This window comes from Lagenorhynchus albirostris, chromosome 10 (assembly GCF_949774975.1).
Source record: "Lagenorhynchus albirostris chromosome 10, mLagAlb1.1, whole genome shotgun sequence".
Taxonomy (NCBI): Eukaryota; Metazoa; Chordata; class Mammalia; order Artiodactyla; family Delphinidae; genus Lagenorhynchus; species Lagenorhynchus albirostris.
The window spans coordinates 37,033,204-37,052,392 of NC_083104.1; the positions used below are offsets into that span (position 1 = coordinate 37,033,204).

Genomic DNA, 19,189 nt, shown 5'->3' on the forward strand with positions numbered 1-19,189 from the left:
GCCCCTGCCCTTGCAGACATGTTACTGACTAACCCTGAATAGGAGCTCCAGGCCAGCTAAACCTCTCTCTTACTCCCATTCCCCTGCTGGTTCAGGTCTATTCCAACCTCCGAGACTGTCAGATGTGGTTGGTTCCCACCCCTTCTCAGACCCGGGTCCTGAGTTTCAGCCAAGGGGGAGGTGGCAGACTCTAGGCTGGAGGAACAGACAAGACAAGTAGGTCTAATACTGGACACTGCCCAACTCCCCAGTGGGCTGAAGTGCCAGCTTATAGGGCCCCACATGTAGACAGGCACTCCACTCCCTTCTGCGTGAACACAGAGCCCAGTGCTCCGTAGCCCCCAGTGTATGTGAAAGGGGCACAGATACATGCCAGAGCTGCCCTGAGACAGACAGACAAACCAGAACAGGGGTCAAGTGCATCTTGCTCCTGAGCCTGCCCTCTTCCCGCAATGGAGCACAATTATCCACTATGATGATTGCAAGGACCCTGCCCTGTCACTGCTCACCCGCCAGCCTTCACAACACGGCTATTTATAGCACCCGTCCGGCTCTCACCATGAGCTCTGAAATGAGCCTTCCACTTAGCGGTAATGAAAGACTTACTGCCCGGTGGGGAGAAGCCACTCCAGGACTCCACTTGTCTGCCTGCCTGGCCACGCTTAGGGTTGAGGAACCCCCCTCCAGTTGAAGAAAGTGAAGAGAGAGAAAAATGAGCCCCCGGGAGAGAGAGGGAAGGAAGGTTTATTTTATCCAGCCAGGGCCCTCAGCAGCCGGCTGGAGGCCACATGGGCGTGGATGTCCTGGCCCAAGGTCTAGCTGCAGCTCAGCCTCTGACTCCATGGGTGACCCAGGCAAGGCCTTTCGTCCTAAGACTCTGTGAGCTTGAACAGAGTGGGACACCCTAGCCCTGACACCTCCAGGGGCAGTGAAGGAAAGTCATTATTTTTAATAGTTTGAGTCTGACCTTCTTTGCTAACATGGGTGGCTCTTTTGGCCATCTAATAAGGCCACGCCCCCAGCTCTTCCCATCTCCAAACACATCAATGGCTGCCTCTGCTTTTCCACCTGCCCACACACCCACCCCAGCCCTGGTCTTCAGGAGGAGGGTGAACAAGAAGACAACATCAGGAATGAGTAGCTACCAGGCTCTGGGGCTCCTCTACTGCCAGCACCTGGGGGCGAGCATCTGCCAAACCTGAACCCCACTCAGTGAACTGGTCACGAGGCCAGGGTCAGGGAGGCTCCCTGAAGAAGGTCCAGGTCATTCCCTGATAGCTAGAGGGAAAGGGCTCCCGAACCCAATCAGGGCATGGCCTTCACCAGCATTCCATACTCCGGGCATTCAAAGGGTCCAAAAGGAAGCTGCTGAGAGGTGATCAGCTACCCGGAGGCCCATCTCTCAACGGCTGAAGACAGTCGGCTTTTGGGGATGCTTCTAGGAATCAGAGCCTGTGTCCACCCAGAAATTCCAGGGACAACCCTCGCCAACACTCAAGCCACCTGCCTAGCTTTCCTTTTGGAAGTAACAGGGATGATAAGAGGGAGCAGTGCCCTTTCCACCCTCTCCTGGAGGCCAGGCATCAGGGTGGGTAGCACCAAGCAGCCACCCTTGCCAACTGCTCTGCCAGCCCCCTCATTGGCAGGCGGGAGGCAGCTCTCTGTGGCTGCTCTGTGCATCTGCCTCCTCCGGAGAGCCCGGTTCTGAAGTTGCCTGGCTGTGGACAGCCCCGTTGCCATGGAAACTGCATCCTCCATCCTTGCCGTCGCCTTCATCTCAAAGCCATCCGGGAGAACAGAGGAACAGGGGAGACAGAGGAGGGAGAGAAAACTGTGGCCTGGGGCTACCCAGCCCTTCCTTCCCTGCCCAGCCCTCCCTCCTCACAGCATCCCACACAGAGAATGCCAGCTGCCCAAGCCTGTCCCCAGGCCCCTGGAGGGGCAGCCTAATACCCGAGCCCAGCCCAGTCCTACCCAAGCCACCTGGGGGACCCTGGCCCTCCCTACTGGAGAGAGGCATGGAGCTAATTAAAATCTCATTGACGGCTCAGCCCAAATCATTTTAACACATGCTGGATCCTGTCAAAATTCAGACTCAGGGGCAGAGAAGGGGCAGGAAGAAGGCAAAGGCAGAAACTTCCAAACCAGGCCCATAGATAGGGGGAGGGGCTTATAAGTGTCCCTGTAGCCTCTCCTTGAGATCCCTCTCCACGCTCTGCCCACTGACCAAGAATGAGTTCAGTGGGGGGCTGGGGATGGAGGGTGGGGGCAGGACTAGCCATATGCCCTGTCCCTAAGTGATCAGGCAGAGAGAACAAGCCCTTTCCCTCCCAGCCAGGTGCAGTCTCTGAGGGAAGAGAGGATAGCCATGGGCCAGCTCTCAGGTCCTCTCTGCACAGCAGGAGCTGTGGCCCGGGCAGCGTGTTGATGACCTGGTAAATATTGGAAAATCATCGAAGTAAGGCAAGGCCAGCTGCCTCTCCCTCAGCTAGCCTCAGGGAGCCCTTGGAGAACTGACTGTCAAGGACACCAGGCCAATGCCACACTGGGCCGGTACTGCTGGGGAAAGGGGACTGACTGGATGGGCCTGGAGTCTTCCCAGCCCTGGGCACAACCCCTCCCACAGACCAGACAGCCAGACGCTTGAGGAAGCATCACCAGGACAGGGGAACCTGCTCTGGCCACTGAAGCTACGGGCTACCTGATGAGGCCACAAACCAGGGCAACTCATTCGCACACGCAGACTCAAGGGGATCACAAAGCCCTGCTCCAAGGTGGGAGAGATGCAGATGTCTATAATCCTCCCCGCCTAATAGGAAGAAGTCAGCTAATCATGCCAAGGTGCCACTAGGAACTGCTAGAAACTGGATTCCAGAGTTCCAGTCCCTCAGACACACCTCCAAGGATTCCCTCCCCCCTGGGGCTTCCACAAACAGAAACAATAGGTGGACTTGGTACACCACCCATAATGCAGGGATTTCCAGGAGACCTCAGCCACCAGCACTCCCCCCACCACTCCTGCACCAACACCAGGTGCTCACACCGCCCACAGGGGTGCCGGCAGACAAGGGAAGGAGCAGCACACAAAAGGCTGCCATGGTGCCACTGACCTGGCTACCTTGGGAACACACCACACGCTCCCTCCTCACCTCAGGCTGAGCTCATGTCCTGGGTGGGGTGCAGCTCAGGGCTCCTGCAAAGGCACCAGATTGGCATATGCCGAGCCAAGGTTTCCCCACAGGACCCACAGTGCCACCCCTGGTAGTTCTTACTGAATTAGGAGAGGGGAGGAGGGAAGAAAGAGAGAGGACTTGAACTACTCTCATTTGGTGTTCTGCTCTCAAACCATCAACCTGTGCCCTGGCCTGGGCTAGGGGTGGGGAGAGTGTGGCGTGCAGAAGAGGTCAGGCCCAGCAGGGGAGACATGGTGGATCCCATTCCCAGGCTGCCCAGAGCCTGGGTTTGCTCAGAGCTATGCGGCCTCAAATCCTCAAAAGGACAAGGCAATGGGTACAGGCCAAGGTCTGGGTCATGCATCTCCTAGATGAGCTCTAGGCCCAGAAAGGGATGAGGTCTGCTCTATCAATCTCGACCCCATCACAGCCCTCTACTTCCTGTCTCACTGAAGTGAGGGGCCCTGGGTCTTCCTGTTCACTCTGAGTGGACCAGTCCTACCTGTCCCTCCACGCCAGGCTGGAGAGCTGGGCAGCCACACAGCCAGCAAACAGCTGTTGCATCCCACCCAAGGTGATGGCATCTCTTCACTGGGTGAAGTGAGGCATGCTCATTTTTAATTTCACAGACACTGACGTGCACCCGCCTGCACATAGCAGTCCCTGCCAAGTGGGGGCTCAGACCCTGGAGGCCCCTTAGGCAGCTGGTCTGCATCGAATGTGCAAAGTGATGGGGGAGGCGCAGCGGGGGCTGCTGCTGGAATGTGGCACATTGTTATTACTCTGCCCAGGAACTTCCGTCAACTTCCCTCTCCCATGCTCCCTCTTATACCCAATGGGCCTTTCAACAGCCTCTGGACCAAAACCTAAGCCTGTCTGTGGGGCAGGAAGTGACAGCAGGAGACAGCTCTGGGGATGCTGCAGTGCTAGCAAGGGAGAGCCTGCAGAAGGGATGGTGAGTACCCTTCTCCCTTGGAGCAGGACAGCCCAAAGCTCTGCAAATGAGAGGCAAAGGAGAAAAGGAATGAGATGGGGTTGCCAGGGACGGGACATAGGGGGAAGGAAGTGGCAGAAAGAGCTCCGGGCAGGAGCCCAGAGCCTTGGCCTAGCTATTGACCCCTCCCTGGGTCTCAATCTCCCCAACTGTAAAATAAAGAGATTGGAATAGATGATCTTAAAATAAGTGAGAAATTGGAAAATATGAACAAAACCCCCATTACTTAAAGACAATTGTACACTTGAAAAACCCAAAAAGAATCAATGGAGAAGCTACCCAAAATATTAAGCTCACAAAGTTAACAAAAGCACAGCCCATTTTTCTGTGCACTAATCAGCCAGTTAGAAGATATAATGGAAGAAAGAGATGAAGGCCCTCTTGGGGTCAGGTCTAGCCCAGGGCCGAACTGGGAGCCCACCCCCACCCCAAATGGCAGGGGAGGGGATGGCAGAGAAGCAAGGCTTGGGTGGGAGTCTGGGGAAGACTGCAGAAGGGGGAAGGTGTGAGGGAGAGCAGGGCGCTGTGCCTGGCACCCCAGCCTGCTGTGCCTGCTGCCGCCGCTGCCTGAAGACTTTTCATTTTCACCTCAGAGCCGGCAGCTTGCCATGCAATTTACACCTCTGCTCATATTCCTTCTCACCCAGGCCATGGCTTCCCGGGCAGCCCAAGAGGGGGGCCTCAGCAGCAGTGGAGACCAGCGTGGGCTGGGGCAGAAGCAGGCAAGAGTAGTTCCCTCTAAGCAGGCACAGGGGGCACAGGCCCTTAAGCATCCTAATACCTGGGTGGGCCAGGCAGGTCCTGATCTGCAGCCATGCCCAGCCTTTCCCCAGGGTCCAGATAGCCAATACTCAATCCCAGCTCAGCCCTGCTCTGGCCTTCTGAGCCCTTGTGGAGCAAGAGCAGAGGGCTGGGGAGTGTGGGGGTGAGTACCTACACGGGGAGCTCAGGGGCTCAGACCTGGGATCCTAACACTCTCCCTTCCAAATGAAGGGGAGCCACAGCCTCCCAGACGACGCTGCTGCCATGGCAGGCTCCATAGCCCATCCCTCTCCGAGATCCTGCCGCTTAGTCTGCAGCATCTGTGCAGTCAAGGACCTTGAGCCCAGTTCGGCTTATAAGCCAACGAAAATGTTGCTGATTGATTATCCAGCAGCAGGAAGGCTGCTTGGTGCAGATGGAGCCATGAAGTCAAGCACCTGGGAGCCAGAGGAATCAGGAAGTGCCAGAGGGAAGGACAGCTGGGCAAGTGGGGACGGAGAGGTGGGGAGAAAGACAGAAGGTAAGGGAGGAGGAGAAGGCCCTGAATTTCTCATCTCTGACTGGTACCTCTACTTGCTGCTCAGGAAAGACCTTCCCTCTGGAGCCTTAGGTTTCCTGTCTGCATAAGCAGACAGACAGCCTCTCCCGATCTGAGGGCTCCACTAAAAGGCAGAGTTTTTCTGCTCTGGAGGGATCTCCCTCCTTGGAATCTCTCCTCCTTCCTTGTTCCTGAAATCCCAAGCTCTCTGGAAAAGAGCAAAAGAATCCTTCCTTGGTAAGGCCCATCTGCCTGGGGAAAAAGGCTCTCTCTGGATTGGTGATGGCCCAAGCCCACAGCACCATCCAGACAAGCCTCAGCCCCCAGGGTCCTGCAGGGCTGCCAAGCTACAATATCTGAGCTGGTATTTCGAGAGTGGTGGCTCCCACGCCCGCCCCAGCAAAGGCTGGCTTTGTGCTTTCATTACTGGGATAGGGGAGTGGGGAGGGGTGAAGCCTGAGAGGCTGAGGAACAAATTTCAGGGCCCCAGGCCGGCAGAGGGGAGAGCCTTAGCCTCCTGTGTGGGTCCCCACACCTCAACATCCAGGGGCAACTTCCTAAGGGGAGTCAGGGAAGCCAAGCCTTGGTGTGTGTTTGTGGAATTGGGATGGGGGGGGTCTCCTCCTGGCCCGGGGAAATCTGGGAATGGAGAGTCACTGCTACTCTCTGCTAACTTCTGTTACTCTCTTTCAGAGTTGGACTGTGGCCTCTGGCTCTTCCTCTCCATCCCCCAGTGCTCAAGTCCTGTTCCAAAGCCAGCCTGGATGCTGTCACTCATCTGATCACATACCATTAGTGGCTCTCTAAAACCTGCAGGACCCAGCCTCATCTCTTGGGCCCAAATTCTTGCTCCTCCCCTGTACTCCATCCACAATGGATACACAGGCCATGTCCACGTCAATGCCTCTGCCTGACCTGCCTTCCTACCTGGAGAACACTACCCATCCTTCAAGGCTCAGCCCAAATTTCCCCACCCCCAAAGGTTGCTTTGCCTTTCCCAGTGAATCCATCTCTCCCCTCCCCACCCCACTCCCCCTAGGCTAAGCCCTGTGGCTGGGAGAGATGGTGGGAGGAAAGAGTTCTGGGGGCTTATCATTCAGCCCCAGGTCCTGGTGCTACTGAGCACACCCTCCTCCCTGAACTGGGGCAGGCCAATTAGCAGGTCGCAGCCCTGGCAGGTAAGCTAGCCCTGGAGCCATCTCCACCTCACTGAGGGTAAGGACATGAGGACCAATAAGGCACCTGCAGCAGCTGCTTCCTGTGCCCAGAACAGCTGCCAAGGTAACCCTTAATGAGTCCCTGCTGGGCAAATGGGCAGCCAGGCTCTTCCTGCCTTTTGCTTCTGGCTCCCCCAGCAGGCTCCCAAATCGACAGCCTCAGCCTATGACTCTGCCCACCAGGGCTGGAGACAGAGGGTCAAGTGGGTGTTAGGCCACAGTGCTGCTATTATCCCAGGCCCACTCTGGGTACCACTCCCAGTGCATCCCAAGCTCATGACAGTCCTCAGCCTCTTGGCCCCAGCCCCAATCATGGACAGAGCAGAGTGGCAAAAGGCATGTAGCCATCAGTGATTCTCTGCCCAGGGGATCCAGTCTGGACTTGGCCACTGCTTCAACTCCTGACCTTGGGTAACCTCCCCTCCCTAGGTCTCACTGTTGTTACTGGTAAAACAATGGGGATGCTGGCTTTGATTAGGACCCTATGCCTGCCTCCTAGCTCATTCCTCCATGCCCCAAACAATGCCACACAAAAGAGGACCCAGTAAATAAGTGCAGAGTAAGTGACTGAGCTGAGATACCAGGAAGGCCTTCCTTATTAAAAATAAAGCTCGGGAACTCTCCCAAATTAGCTCAGCAAAGGTGATGGGCAGGGAAAGAGACGACCCCAAATTTCATATTCTATGGGGGCTTCCTTACCTGGATTCCCACTGCCAGGACCATCCTGCTCCCTACTGGTGTTTTGGCCTCAGTGTGGACTCAAACCACCCCCATCACTGACTCCCTCAAAGTCACCCAGACAGTCTGAGGGAAAACAAACACAGGAGATTGTGAGCCACTGGGCAGGACCCAGACTCTGACCATGCTGCTGGGAGCTTCCTCCCTGCTCACGCTCAACAGGATGACCCACTTCTGTAGCCACCCTGCTGAGGCAGCTGAGTCCCCCGCTCCTTAGTTTCCAGCTGGCTGTCCCTTGACACTGCCAGCCTATCACCCACCACTCAGGAATTCAGTCACATCCACTCCAGGGCAATCTCCACCGTGACACTCCCCAGGGCTTCCTCCAGGTCCAGCTTCCAGCTCCCCCAGAAAGTGCCTCTTCTGGGAACCCCTCCTGCCCCTGCCTGCACAAGGGATGAGCCCTGGCACCTCCCAGCTCCACTCACACTGCAACTGCCACGGCGTCCTCAGGATCTAGAACAGACATGCAGTTGGCCAGGGGTGGAAGAGGCATCTGCCCAATGGTGTCCCCCTCTTAGGACAGAGGTTTTCAAACCAGTTAAGTCTCAAACATCCTCCTCCAAACAAAAGCTCAGGAGGTCATCTGATGTGTAAAACCCAGAGGCAGAGCTACTCCAGCTGAGGCAAGTAAAGGTCTGAGTGCAGCCCCCTATCACTGGCTGCCAGCCACAGGGGTACCTTAGCACAGCCCCTAGGCTCTGGCCCCCAGAGCAGTCTGAGAACTAAGGTCTGGGGTCCCTGCTCACAGCTGTCCCTAGTAGAACAGCCCCATCAACCCAGCTATCCCAGAACTCTACCACCAAGGTTCCCCCACTGGCTCACTATACCTGCTCTGCCTACCACACATCTCCAATTCTATGGAGAAAGAGCCACTATCTGACCTCCAGGGTCTGCCTGCATTTACCCAGCCAACCAGCCTCCACACAGACAATGCCCTCCCTAAACTCAGGAGATGCCCAAACATCACAAGGAGACCTCCCTTGAAAACCTGGGGAAAGCAGAGACCCTGGGGAAGGGGGTTTATGGAAAAGATCATAGATCCTGTTGAAAGGAAGTCAGGCACGGGGGTCTTGGCTGGCCAATCTAACACTCTTAGTGATCTCCTCACCAACTGCAGATATGAGCCAAGTACCGAGCTCAGGGAACTCACACACAATCCCATACGTGGGACCCCAGGCCTCGCACTCATCTCTGGTCTGCTCCATGTGCCCCAAGCCTTCCCTGGACGCTCATTAAGACTGGTCTCACCTTGTGGTGAATTTTGAGGCCTTTGCCTATTGTTCTGGGTTGATATCTGGTCCCCACCTCCTCTGTGGCATTGCAATTTCAAGGAAGCTCAGTTCCCTCCTTCAGCTGCCAGAAGAACCCCCTTCCTGGGGATCAGGGAGTGGTCTCCTCTTGCCCTGGAGGCTAACTCCTTGGACCCTGGTGAAGCGGCCTGACAAAGCTGGGGCATCTTCCACATAGACAAATAGTCACACAGAACCCAGGGACCCCACACACACATGCTGTCCCAGAGTGCCTGGCCTGGGGCCCCCAGTGGTTTACGTGGAGAAAGGCAGACTTCCAGCCCCTAGAGCTTGCCAGGCTGCCAAGCTGGGGAAGCCCGGCCAGAGAGCCAGGGGCTGCCACACAGACCACAAAGCTGGGATCCAGCCATCCTTCCAGAATCCCCACAAGAGCCCTGACAAATGCTTGTCTTTGGGTTCCTCACAGAGAACCCCCAGGACCTTGCTGTCCCATGAGACCAATCCTGTCCCAGGCTCAGACATCTGCCACTGCCGGAACAGCAGCTGCTCTCCACCTCCCTCATCCAAAGCTCTGAGATCATTCACCTCCACCCCTCGCCCCAGCCTCTGGGGAAGCAGGTGAGCCTGCCAAGCCCTCCCTCCCCTCCTCTTGGCTACTGCCGCCCTCACCACTCCTGAAATAGAAAGCCGACGGGCTGCTGTCACTGCATCTGAAGCAACTCCACAGCAGACCCAGCCTCAGATCCAGAGAGAAGCCAGTGCGGTGGAGAAAAAAGACACGCGCACATGTACGTAACATGTACATACACGCACGCACACATGGTTAAAGGCAGCCAGCTGTCAGGGTTGGGACAGTCAGAAGCGCTCAGAGTCTCATTAGCAGCCTCTTTTCTCTGGTCTCAGGGCAGTGGGGAAGAGGACAGGTGTAAGAGCGAGCCTTACATTCTCTTCTCTCTGTCACCTAGGCCAAGAGAGGCACAGGGCCACCCCCTGTCCACTGCAGGCTGAGACCAACAAAGAGAACCGGCCCCTTCCTCGTCTTTCACCTGGGTTTGTTCCTCACCCCCAAAACCAGCAGAGCACCTGGGCCGTGCCTCCACTGAGGGCAGCCCGGCATCTGTCTCACTCTCCCAGCTGGTGGTCAGGCCCACACAGCACGCCTCGCAGACATCCCTGAGAAGCCCCTTGCATTGCCCTGCACCTGTCAGGCTTCCTCATCACAGGCAGGAGAGAGGATGGTACGCCCCCTGCTGCAGCCCCAACCCCAAGAAAATCAAGCCCAGAGCACAGCTGACAGGCTCCCACGGGAGGAGGAGGTAGGAGGAAGGGCTTTCATCAAAGAGGTGACGTCAAAACCAGGCAACTTGTGAAGCTGTCAGGGGCCAGGAAATTTGGACAAAGGTGTCTAAAAATAAACCCCTGAAGCCAAGAAAAGGCTGTGGTGGCTGAGTTGCTCGCCACCACACCACATGTCCTGTTCTGAGGTCTGGAACCCAGAAAGTCTCTTCCCAGGGGTGCTCCTCCAGACTGGCCCTTGAAGCTGAGGATGACACAGACAAGACCAGAGACACCACACACCAGTCCTTCCTTGGGTGAAATGCTGAGCAGGCCTTAGGCACTGATGTCTCTCTTCCTGCCCTCAACACCAGCCAGCTCCCCCACCTCCTGCCTCACCCTGCCCCTCAGCCTCCGGCCCGACCCCACGCCCAGCACCCTTCTGGCTGCCAACCTCCATCTCACAAAGGAAATCCTCCTCCATCCTCCCCATGCCCCTTCCCTACCACAGCAGCCCTCCTGTTTCTTCTTCCTGTCTCTGCCCACGAAGGCCACAGCTGGTGACCCAGGGCCCCATTTATTCATTCCCAAGCCCTGATACCAGACACTTAACCAGGTCGTGTCTGAACTCCCATTTCCATCACCAAGGCCCTGTCCCTTTTCCCAAGCTGCTCTGGAGAACAAGCCACCAGGTTCTTCCAAAACCGTCAAGTTCACATTCTTGCTAACTTTTTTCTCCTGTTCCCTGATCCCAGCCACACTGGCCATGCCCTCTGTACACTTTGCTGCCTCAGCCACCCTCCAGGGCAAATACTGTCAATAGGCTCACGTCACCAAACATATTCACCAGCCCAATCCTCTCTGAACTCCAGACTACACACATCACTGTGGACTCCACACCCCATCTAAGACGTCCCTCAGGCAGATTCCCTGACACAGCCCACAGAGCTGGCCCCCCAAACCAGTTCCTCCCTCCGCCCTGCATACCTCAGTAGAAAGCACCACTACACGCTCACCCACCTGCCCTGCCCAGAGGGGACTGCAACTTGTGACTCCTCCCACTCCTTCCCCTGCCCATCATCCAACACATCCACAAATCCATCAGTTCTACCTCCAAAACAAATTGTCAGTCTCCACCCTTGTCTGCATCTCTACAGCTACTGCCCCAGCCCAAGATGCCGCCATGCACGGCAGGATTCATAACAGCTTCAAAGCACCTCCACCCGGCCCCCATGAGCCATGGTCCAGCCCTACCCTTCCCAACGACAGCAGAGCCCATCTTGCAAAGGCGCAGCTCGGATCCTGGCTGGAACTCTGCAGTGACTTCCCACTGCCTTTAGATCAAACCCATGCTCCTCACCCTAGCTCTGCCTAGAACATTCTTACCGCCCCTCCAAGGGCTCTTCTAGGATTTTGCCTGAGAAGTTACCTCCTCCGAGAGGCTGTCCCTGACCACTCTGTGCACTTGGTTCCCCGCCTTTTCTCACCCTGTACTTTCCTAGCATGTATCCCGTTTTTGTTTGACGTTATTACCTATCTCCACACCTCACTGTAAATGCCTATTTCATGCACCATTATGTCACACCACATCCAGCATAGCACCTAGCACAGACACTCAATAAATACAAGTTGAACAGATGAATAAACGATCACTTCCAAGCCCAAATTGGGATCATTTCCCTAGCACCCAAGTTTACAAAATGTTTTAGAGGAGGAGTAATTTACAACAGGGAAAGTTTGTCTCAGGGCCCTTGCTCTGCAGGGCCCAGCAGGATAGGGACAGGGTGGGTCTGGAGTGGGGGCTGAGCACTAAGGATGTCTTTGTTCCAAGTCAGAGCTTAAATGACAAGACTGGGTTTCTGAACAAACTACCCGTACTCCTGGGAGATGCTTGGGGCCCAAGAGGTCTCGGGTGTATGGAAGAAATGCCAGCAGCCTCTGCCCATCTTCCTAGCTCCACAGGCACCTGCTCCACGAGGTGCTGCCCTCCCCAAACAGCCTCTTCCTCCCAGGCTAGGCAGGCCTCCCCAGCACCCACTCAAAGGACTGGCTGCCCCCTGACACACACACCAGACTTGTGTCTCACCTTGATGTAGGCGTCCAGGGCAGGATGGACACGGCGGGTAGCCAGCCAGATGGACAGGGGTGTGGTGTAGGGGAAGGTGGCCATCACCACATGGCTAGGTGCCGGGAAAGAGAACACCTTGAAGCCAAATTTCTGATAGAGTCGGATGAGCTCACGGGAGGGTGACTCCTCACCTTCACTCAGAATGCTGCCCACCGCACAGCGGCACTTCTCAGAGGGCACCTGGGGAAGCAGAGCAGGGTGTCAGGGCTGGGCAAAGGAAGGAGGCCCACAGACCTCCTGCTTCCTGGCTTCTGTGCCAGCTTGGGCCTGGCAGAACCACTAGCTCCAACAAGCCACGCAGCCCCAGACACCATAATGGAGATGACAATTTCCTGCTGAAACCCGGCCTCTGGCATCCCGCTGCAGGACTCTCCGTCCCTCCATTGCACAGGGCAGGCTCCTGCCAGCTGTGGAGGGGCCACAGAAGGGCTGGTCAGGAAGCAGAACTGAACTCTGGGTTGCTGATCAAACTGTGTGAGATCCTCTTCCCCAGGCTCTTAGGCAGGGCCAGCCATCATCACCAGGGCCTCAATATCTCCTCTCCAACCCACACCCTATCCTAAACCCTGCCCCACTTCCCAAGCCCCTTCTTAGCTGAGACTGCTGGTTCCCCGTAAGTCTCCCTGGACCCCTAGTACCTACACTTCACTTCACTCTGCTCCCCTCCCTCCCCTGGCTCCCACAAACCCCACCCAGGTAAGGGCTCCTACGTGAGTCTCCAACACTTCCTAGGCCTAACTCCAGGCCTGAAAGGGCCAGCACTTGCTTTTCCTTCTGGTATCAGGGGTCCCAGTTTGTCTCACCTCCTGACACCTGAATCTGTACCAGCCCCCAGGGGTATCTCTTCCTAAATCCAAAAGACTTACCACAGACCTTTTGCTCTCTATCCCAGGTTTTCCTCAATCTGAAGGCCCTACTCAGGGGCCACTGACCCCTAAATTTAAACTCCTTCTACCTCCACTTGCTCTTCTCCTCAGCCTCCTTTCCCAGTACCGTGAAGTCATTCTTACCTGTCTCTGCCCTCCCATTGGCCCCTTCCAAGTCCTGTCAACAATCCCCCAGGGGTGTCTCAGGCCTGCTCTGCCTTCCTACCCTGGCCAATGCAGAGTCTCACTTTGCCTGAAACTTGGGCACTGACTCCCACCTCTGCGTAGTCCCTGGGGGTCACCTCCCACTCTCTGCAGCCCTGGTCCCCTTGAATCCTATGTCATTAAGCATAACTCAGGGCTCTCGTGGCAGGCAATACGGTGCAGTGGTCAGGACCACAACTCTGAAGAGAGGCAGGCCTGGGTGTGAATCTTGAGTCCTGTGCTCTGGATGAGTCCCTTGGTTTCCTGAAGCCCCAGTTCCTCGATGCCAACTTACAGAATTGTGAGATACTTCACAGGAGGACTGAGCATGGTTCAGCAAGTGCTCCATACTTGTTGTCAGTTATTAGTAGCTATGACACTGGCCAAACACGTAACCATTGGCCCAGGATGCCCATCTACCCAAAACTCTGAACATGTAGCTCCTCCCTGCCCATCCTTCAGGTCCAAACACCCTCTTGGAGAGCCTCTCAGGGTGGCTCAATGGCAACCCCCACAGACTCCAATACTGTGCTGTAAACTCTTACCCAGATCAAGTCAACCTTGCAGCTCAGTCAGTTCTCTCAACCTCACGCTCCTCCCACCCCACCCAGAGGCGCTGGAGAGCACTGCAGTACCACCTCTTGTCTCTAGATGGTGCCACCGCCCCATTCACACCCAAGACTTGAGGATGGCCAGAAAGGCAGGTGGCTCTGGCAGGCCGCCTGCTGACAGACCAAAGGACAGTGTCTGCGGCAAAGCCCATCTTCATGTTCCTAACTAACCCTAGCGACCTATGCTATACAAAAGAAACATCCAATACAGGTTAAACAGAGAAATGGATGGAAGGTCAATTGGTAATCTCCTCTCCAACACCTGGCCTGCTTGGGTTTGGGTCCCAGGGTCTTGATCACCTCAGCAGCCCTCACGGACCTTCCAGCTCCACATCCTTCTCAGTCCCCCAAAGGCACCAGAACACCTGTGATCATCCTGCTTAGAACCTCTCAATGGATCCCAATTCACCTCTATGATGAAACTTCCGAGGCCAGCATGCAAGGCTGTCTCAGGGTGGCCCACACAACACACTGCCTGGATTTGTCCACACACTGACCTAGCACTCCTTTTCTGCATCCCTAGGCCTGAGTAGGGGCCAAGACCCAGGTGGGCAGGTGCCCACTAATCATGTGAGTGGCAGAGGGAGAGACAAATCCGGGCTCTGGCCAGCCAGCCTTACCAGCCTCCTCTCCCACCACACCCCCACACAGAACTATTTGCAGCTCCCCAAACATGCCACATCCTCCCATGCTTCCTCCCTTTGCGTAGGCTACTTCCTCTGCCTGAAATGTCCTCGTAACCCTACTGCAGAGTTCTTTCTGCCTGGGAAACTCAACCATCCTTCAAGACTCAGCTCAACCTTCCTCCTGAAAGCCTCTGTTGCTCCTCACTAAGCAGCTCCTCCTCTCTGATCCCAAAATGCCCACCAGAGGGAGCAGGTCTTCTGCTGCACTGTAACTGGTGGCCTCTCCTCCCCACCACTCCCGGGCTCTAGGCAGAAAGGTCCAGGATCCTGTGCACAGAAGTTCTTCAGCGATAGTACAGGCATGCATGCATAAACCTGCTCGCACAGGCTCTGCATCATGAGCAAACCTCCTCTCCCTCTCCCTTGAAAAAGGAGGAACTCTTGTCATGGGGGAGGGAAGCAGCTAATAAGGAGACAGGGCTCCTGAGATCTTGGGCACAGGGACTCCCTTCCTGCCTGAGCAACTTTTCAATTCCAGAAGTGAGAACACTTCCTGCCCCTTCCCCTGTCCAAGTGGCTAAGGGGCAGACTCGGAGGTTACCCAGCAAGCCCACCACCTGCTAAGCAGCCCCATACCAAGCGGGAGCTGGGAGACATCTGAACCAGGCACCAGCAAGGAGGAGATGGGGCAGGGCCTAAGACAGGCTGGGGAGTGGCAAGGCTGGTCTCAGAGCAGGGGAAGGCTTTCCTGGGCTCCCAGGAGAGCCCAGGCCTACCTCCAGGGGAATGGCCCACTGAGATGGTCAAGGGCCCACCCAGAAAGCAGGAGTGTCTTGATGGCTAGAAACCCCACCCACCTTGGTTCAATACAATGTCTTTATTTGGGCCTGATCTTCGAAGGGCAGGCTGGGCCTTCCAGTTCTGTCTTCTCCCTTTCTTCCCTGTATCAGTCATTTCTCTGGGTACCTATGACTAGAACAAGAGCTGGACCAGAACTAGCACCAGCAAGGAACCATACCAGGGAGACAGGGCAGTGGCCAGACCCACCACCAATTTCAGTAAGGCAGGCCCATCCAGAATCTGCCCTCAGAGCAAAAGTGCTAGGAAAGAGATACCCGAGTTATCTCCTTCAGGCTGTGAGGCCTCTTGAGTCCTAGCATTCTAAGAAGAGCACAGTCTGCTTGGAACCTACAGCTTCCGGGTACAAGCTGGCCCTACTGCCCCTTCTGGAGAGGCCTTGCAGTACCTTGCTGACCCTGCTGTGTGAGGCCATAGCGAAGAGAGGGTCTCTGCCTGGCCAAGACCTCACTGAATCTGGAAACTGGACAAGATCAATAAATTCCAGGATCCAGGAAGAAAAAAATGGTGTCAGCTAGCCCAGACCAAACCCAGCCTTTGGGTTCACTAGAAATGGGCCACCCCAGGTCCATAACCTGCATAATCTGACTGGGACAGCTGCACTGTCTGCCAATCCCAGACCCAGAGGGATACCTTGACTCCTCCCTGGCCAGACTACCCAGCCCACCTTTCCACAGGGGCCCACAGTTAACCTGCTGTGAGCAGAAACCTAGATTCCATCTAGCAGAAAAGCATCACAGGGTACCTGGGGGAGGCCTGGGCCTCCAGGAAGCATCAGCTCAGCTCACATTCCCATTGCCCTTGTTGAGGGCTCAATCCTGGGAAATCTTACTCCCTCACCCCACCCCTTCCCAGGCTCCATGTGACCTCAGTGCCTCCAGGGAGAGCAGGGGGCACCATCCCCACATATACTGAAGGGGAAGTACGGCACAGGCCTACGTCAGAAAACTCTTACTGGCCTCAGCCCCTGCAGACGTGGTGACCGTAAACCGATTCTCAGTGGACTAGGGGGAAAAAGAAACTTCAGTGTGGTCTAGTTCACTAAAGGCAGTACCCAACCGCCACCAGTCCCCTCCCCAAACTCCTCCATGCCTGGAGGCAGCACTCCCTCCTAGGCCTTCCCCAGGTGAGCTGAACAGGCTGCCATGCCCCACCGGCCTCAGCCAAGCTCCCCACAAGGGCAGGCAAGCAGGCAGGTTACTTAAGCCCCAAACACAGCAGCGGAGGCGGTGGCAGCAGAGGGTGGGGCAGGAGGAGGAGGGCCAGGCTGGCAGACAGGACAGGCCCATGGGCACAGGAACAGCAGCCCAGCCATTAGGGCCTGTTAACAGGCCAGAACTGGTTAGGATCAAATAAGGTGCTCAGGGTCCTCTCCACCTCCTTCCCAACACCCAAGGCTCCCAGAGGAACTAGGCCCAGGAGGGGAGGCAAAAGTCACTGTCCAAGCAGGAGAGAGAGGGCAGAACTATACAAAGGCAGGACAGAACTGGATCTGTGTGTGTGTGTCTGTGCGTGTGCTGAGGGGGCGGGTGGAGAGGTGGGGACAGATCCTTGATTGACTCTGGAATCACCCCCTTCCCTTGGCACTTAGAAGAGGAAATGACAAGACTTCCCTGGTGGTCCAGTGGTTAAGACCCAGCACTCCCAATGCAGGGGGCCAGGGTTCAATCCCTGGTCAGGGAACTAGATCCCGAATGCTGAGACTGGGAGCCTGTGTGCCACAACTAAGACCCGGTGTAGCCAAACAAACAAACAAATATAAAAAAAAAAAAATCATTGACTTAAAAAAAAAAAGAGGAAATGGCCACACTCCATGAATGTGGCATCCTGGAGAGGAGAGGGACACCTATGAGCCACTGCCAGAGTCTGTCAACTTCTTGCCACATGCTCCTTCCTTCCTTCCCCCCACCTCCACCAAGGCCCTCAGGGATGAAGAACGGAATCCCTCTTCCTGCACCACAAGAACCACTCGCCCAGATCTTACAGGCTTATCCCATGAGAACTCCAAAATATAGGGCTGCGTGGCTAACTGACATACAGACATACATATGTATCTCCAGGATATATGCTCAAGCAGCATCTCATATGAAATGGTCCACTGCAATCGCCACAATCTTGCCTTGTTGGTACCCTTCTCTGTGTCACTTCCTGAGCCCAGAGACAGACCAGGGGAGCCTCACCAGGCCTTTCTCAGGAACCAGCCTCCTTCTGTCCAGCTAAGGCCTGGAAGGGGTGTGGCTGGGGAGCTGTCAGTCTATATCTCACGGGGGTGGGCAGCACCCAGAGCACATGGCCACCTCTCACCTGGTCACTCACTGCCCCACTCACAGAACCTGAAATAGCCTCACTTCCTCCCACACTCAGAGAAGCAGGTTCTGGCTCCTGTTGTGTTGTGCTGTGCTGGGGAGGGTGGAATGGGGATGGGACACTCCACAGCTCAGCCTACATCCTGTCCCTTCCTTCTGTGAACCATATTATGCAGGGCCCCATGCTGGACACTGCTGTAGGAGGCAGCTGGGGAGCAGAAAGCTTGGCTTCTTGGCCTTCCCCAGGACTGGATGAGGCCTGTCCTTCAGGCTTCCCTGACACCCCCCACCCCCACTGAGACGGCCTGAGGGCTGGGCCCCTTGGTCCCCACTGTGCAGCAGTGCCCAGGACAGAGTGGCACAGACAGGGTGCTCAAATATTTGCTAAATGAAAATAAAAAAGCATGAGTAAACTCAGATAGTACCACAACTCCTGCTAACTGCTCCTTAGTCTCCTCCTCTATAATATCAGCAGTGTGGACCCAGAGGCTTCAGTTCCTTATGGACCAGATAGTCTGTGATAGCCATGAGCACCTGAAGCCTGGGGGTCCAGGGTTCCCTGAACCTTTTAGGATCTCTGCCAGGCAGGTGAGCCATCGCAGGTGCCAGGGTGTGACCCAGCTCTGAATAGGGACACAAGTTTCTTCCAGAGTGACCAAGGACTGGGATGGACAGGATCAGAGGGGCCACTTTTAGACATATATATTCATTCTCTGTGCCAACCAGATGGTCACAGTCAGGCCTAGGGTCTAAGCCTGGGTTATGAGTGCCCAGCCTAACAACCCCTCATCACACCTAAGTAGCATGAGTGTTTTTTCCACCCATTTTTTGTTGTTGTTACAACAACTTCTTGAGGGCAAGGTACTGGGGTGAATGGCTCACCTATGTCACTTAATTTAACCCTTGCCAGCCTACCTATAAGCGGTATTTTTAACCTTACTCTGCAGATGAGGAAATGGAGGCTCAGAGAGGGTATGTGGTATGCCCAATACCACACAGCAGGACAGTGGTGAGACAGAATCAAAACCCAGAACTGCTAACCTTGAGTCTGTCCTCTCAGGCCATGGGCCCCCAGACTGGTATCAAAGTCGGGCTGTGCCCAGCCAACCCTGGAAACCCAAGTCCCACCACCTCAGACAGTCCACCACACCTCCAGGAGAGCTGTACAGTGGGCTGCTTGGAGGTGGCTGGGTCAGGAGGCCATAGGGAGAGTGTCCCATGCCAGGATTCTTCTATCTCACTTTTCCCTGAACCAGCCTCCAGCAATGACCCAAAGGTACCGTGCTGCCTTGGCCCTTTCCCATTCTGGAATTAGCACCTCCAACTCAAGAGGCGATGTACTGCTTCTGGAACAGGACATGCCGGTGAGGAAAGAGGCAGCTGCAAGGACCCTCATCCCTCCCACTGAGGTCTTGCAGAGGGTTCCAACTGGGTCAGATGTGGAAGGAGGGGCAGGGTCCAGGGGAGGGTAGAGGAGGGAAAGGGACTTACACAAGAGACCTCTGCAAGGGTGGGGGCCCGGCATCTGGTCTAGGAGCTTCCCATAGCCCAATGCCTGCCCCATCCCACTTGGGCCCCAGTGTTCTTGACTGTCAGTTAGTGCCATCTCCGAGCCATGTGACCTCAAAACCTCAATGTCT

The 19,189-nt window shown here is 55.8% G+C and overlaps 1 protein-coding gene across 7 annotated transcripts in view; it reads right to left on the reverse strand.

Moving 5' to 3' along the window:
• The window catches only part of TEX264 (testis expressed 264, ER-phagy receptor), a 29,322-nt gene that overhangs the window by 4,927 nt on the left and 5,206 nt on the right, over positions 1-19,189 (reverse strand). For 6 of the 7 annotated variants that reach the window (XM_060161710.1, XM_060161717.1, XM_060161713.1 and 3 more), the window contains one exon: positions 12,037-12,258. The exons of the other annotated variant lie outside the window; for it this stretch is intronic. In XM_060161710.1, coding sequence (XP_060017693.1) covers positions 12,037-12,258 — 222 coding nt within the window. The remainder of the gene's footprint in view (positions 1-12,036; positions 12,259-19,189) is intronic. 7 annotated transcript variants of the gene reach the window in all.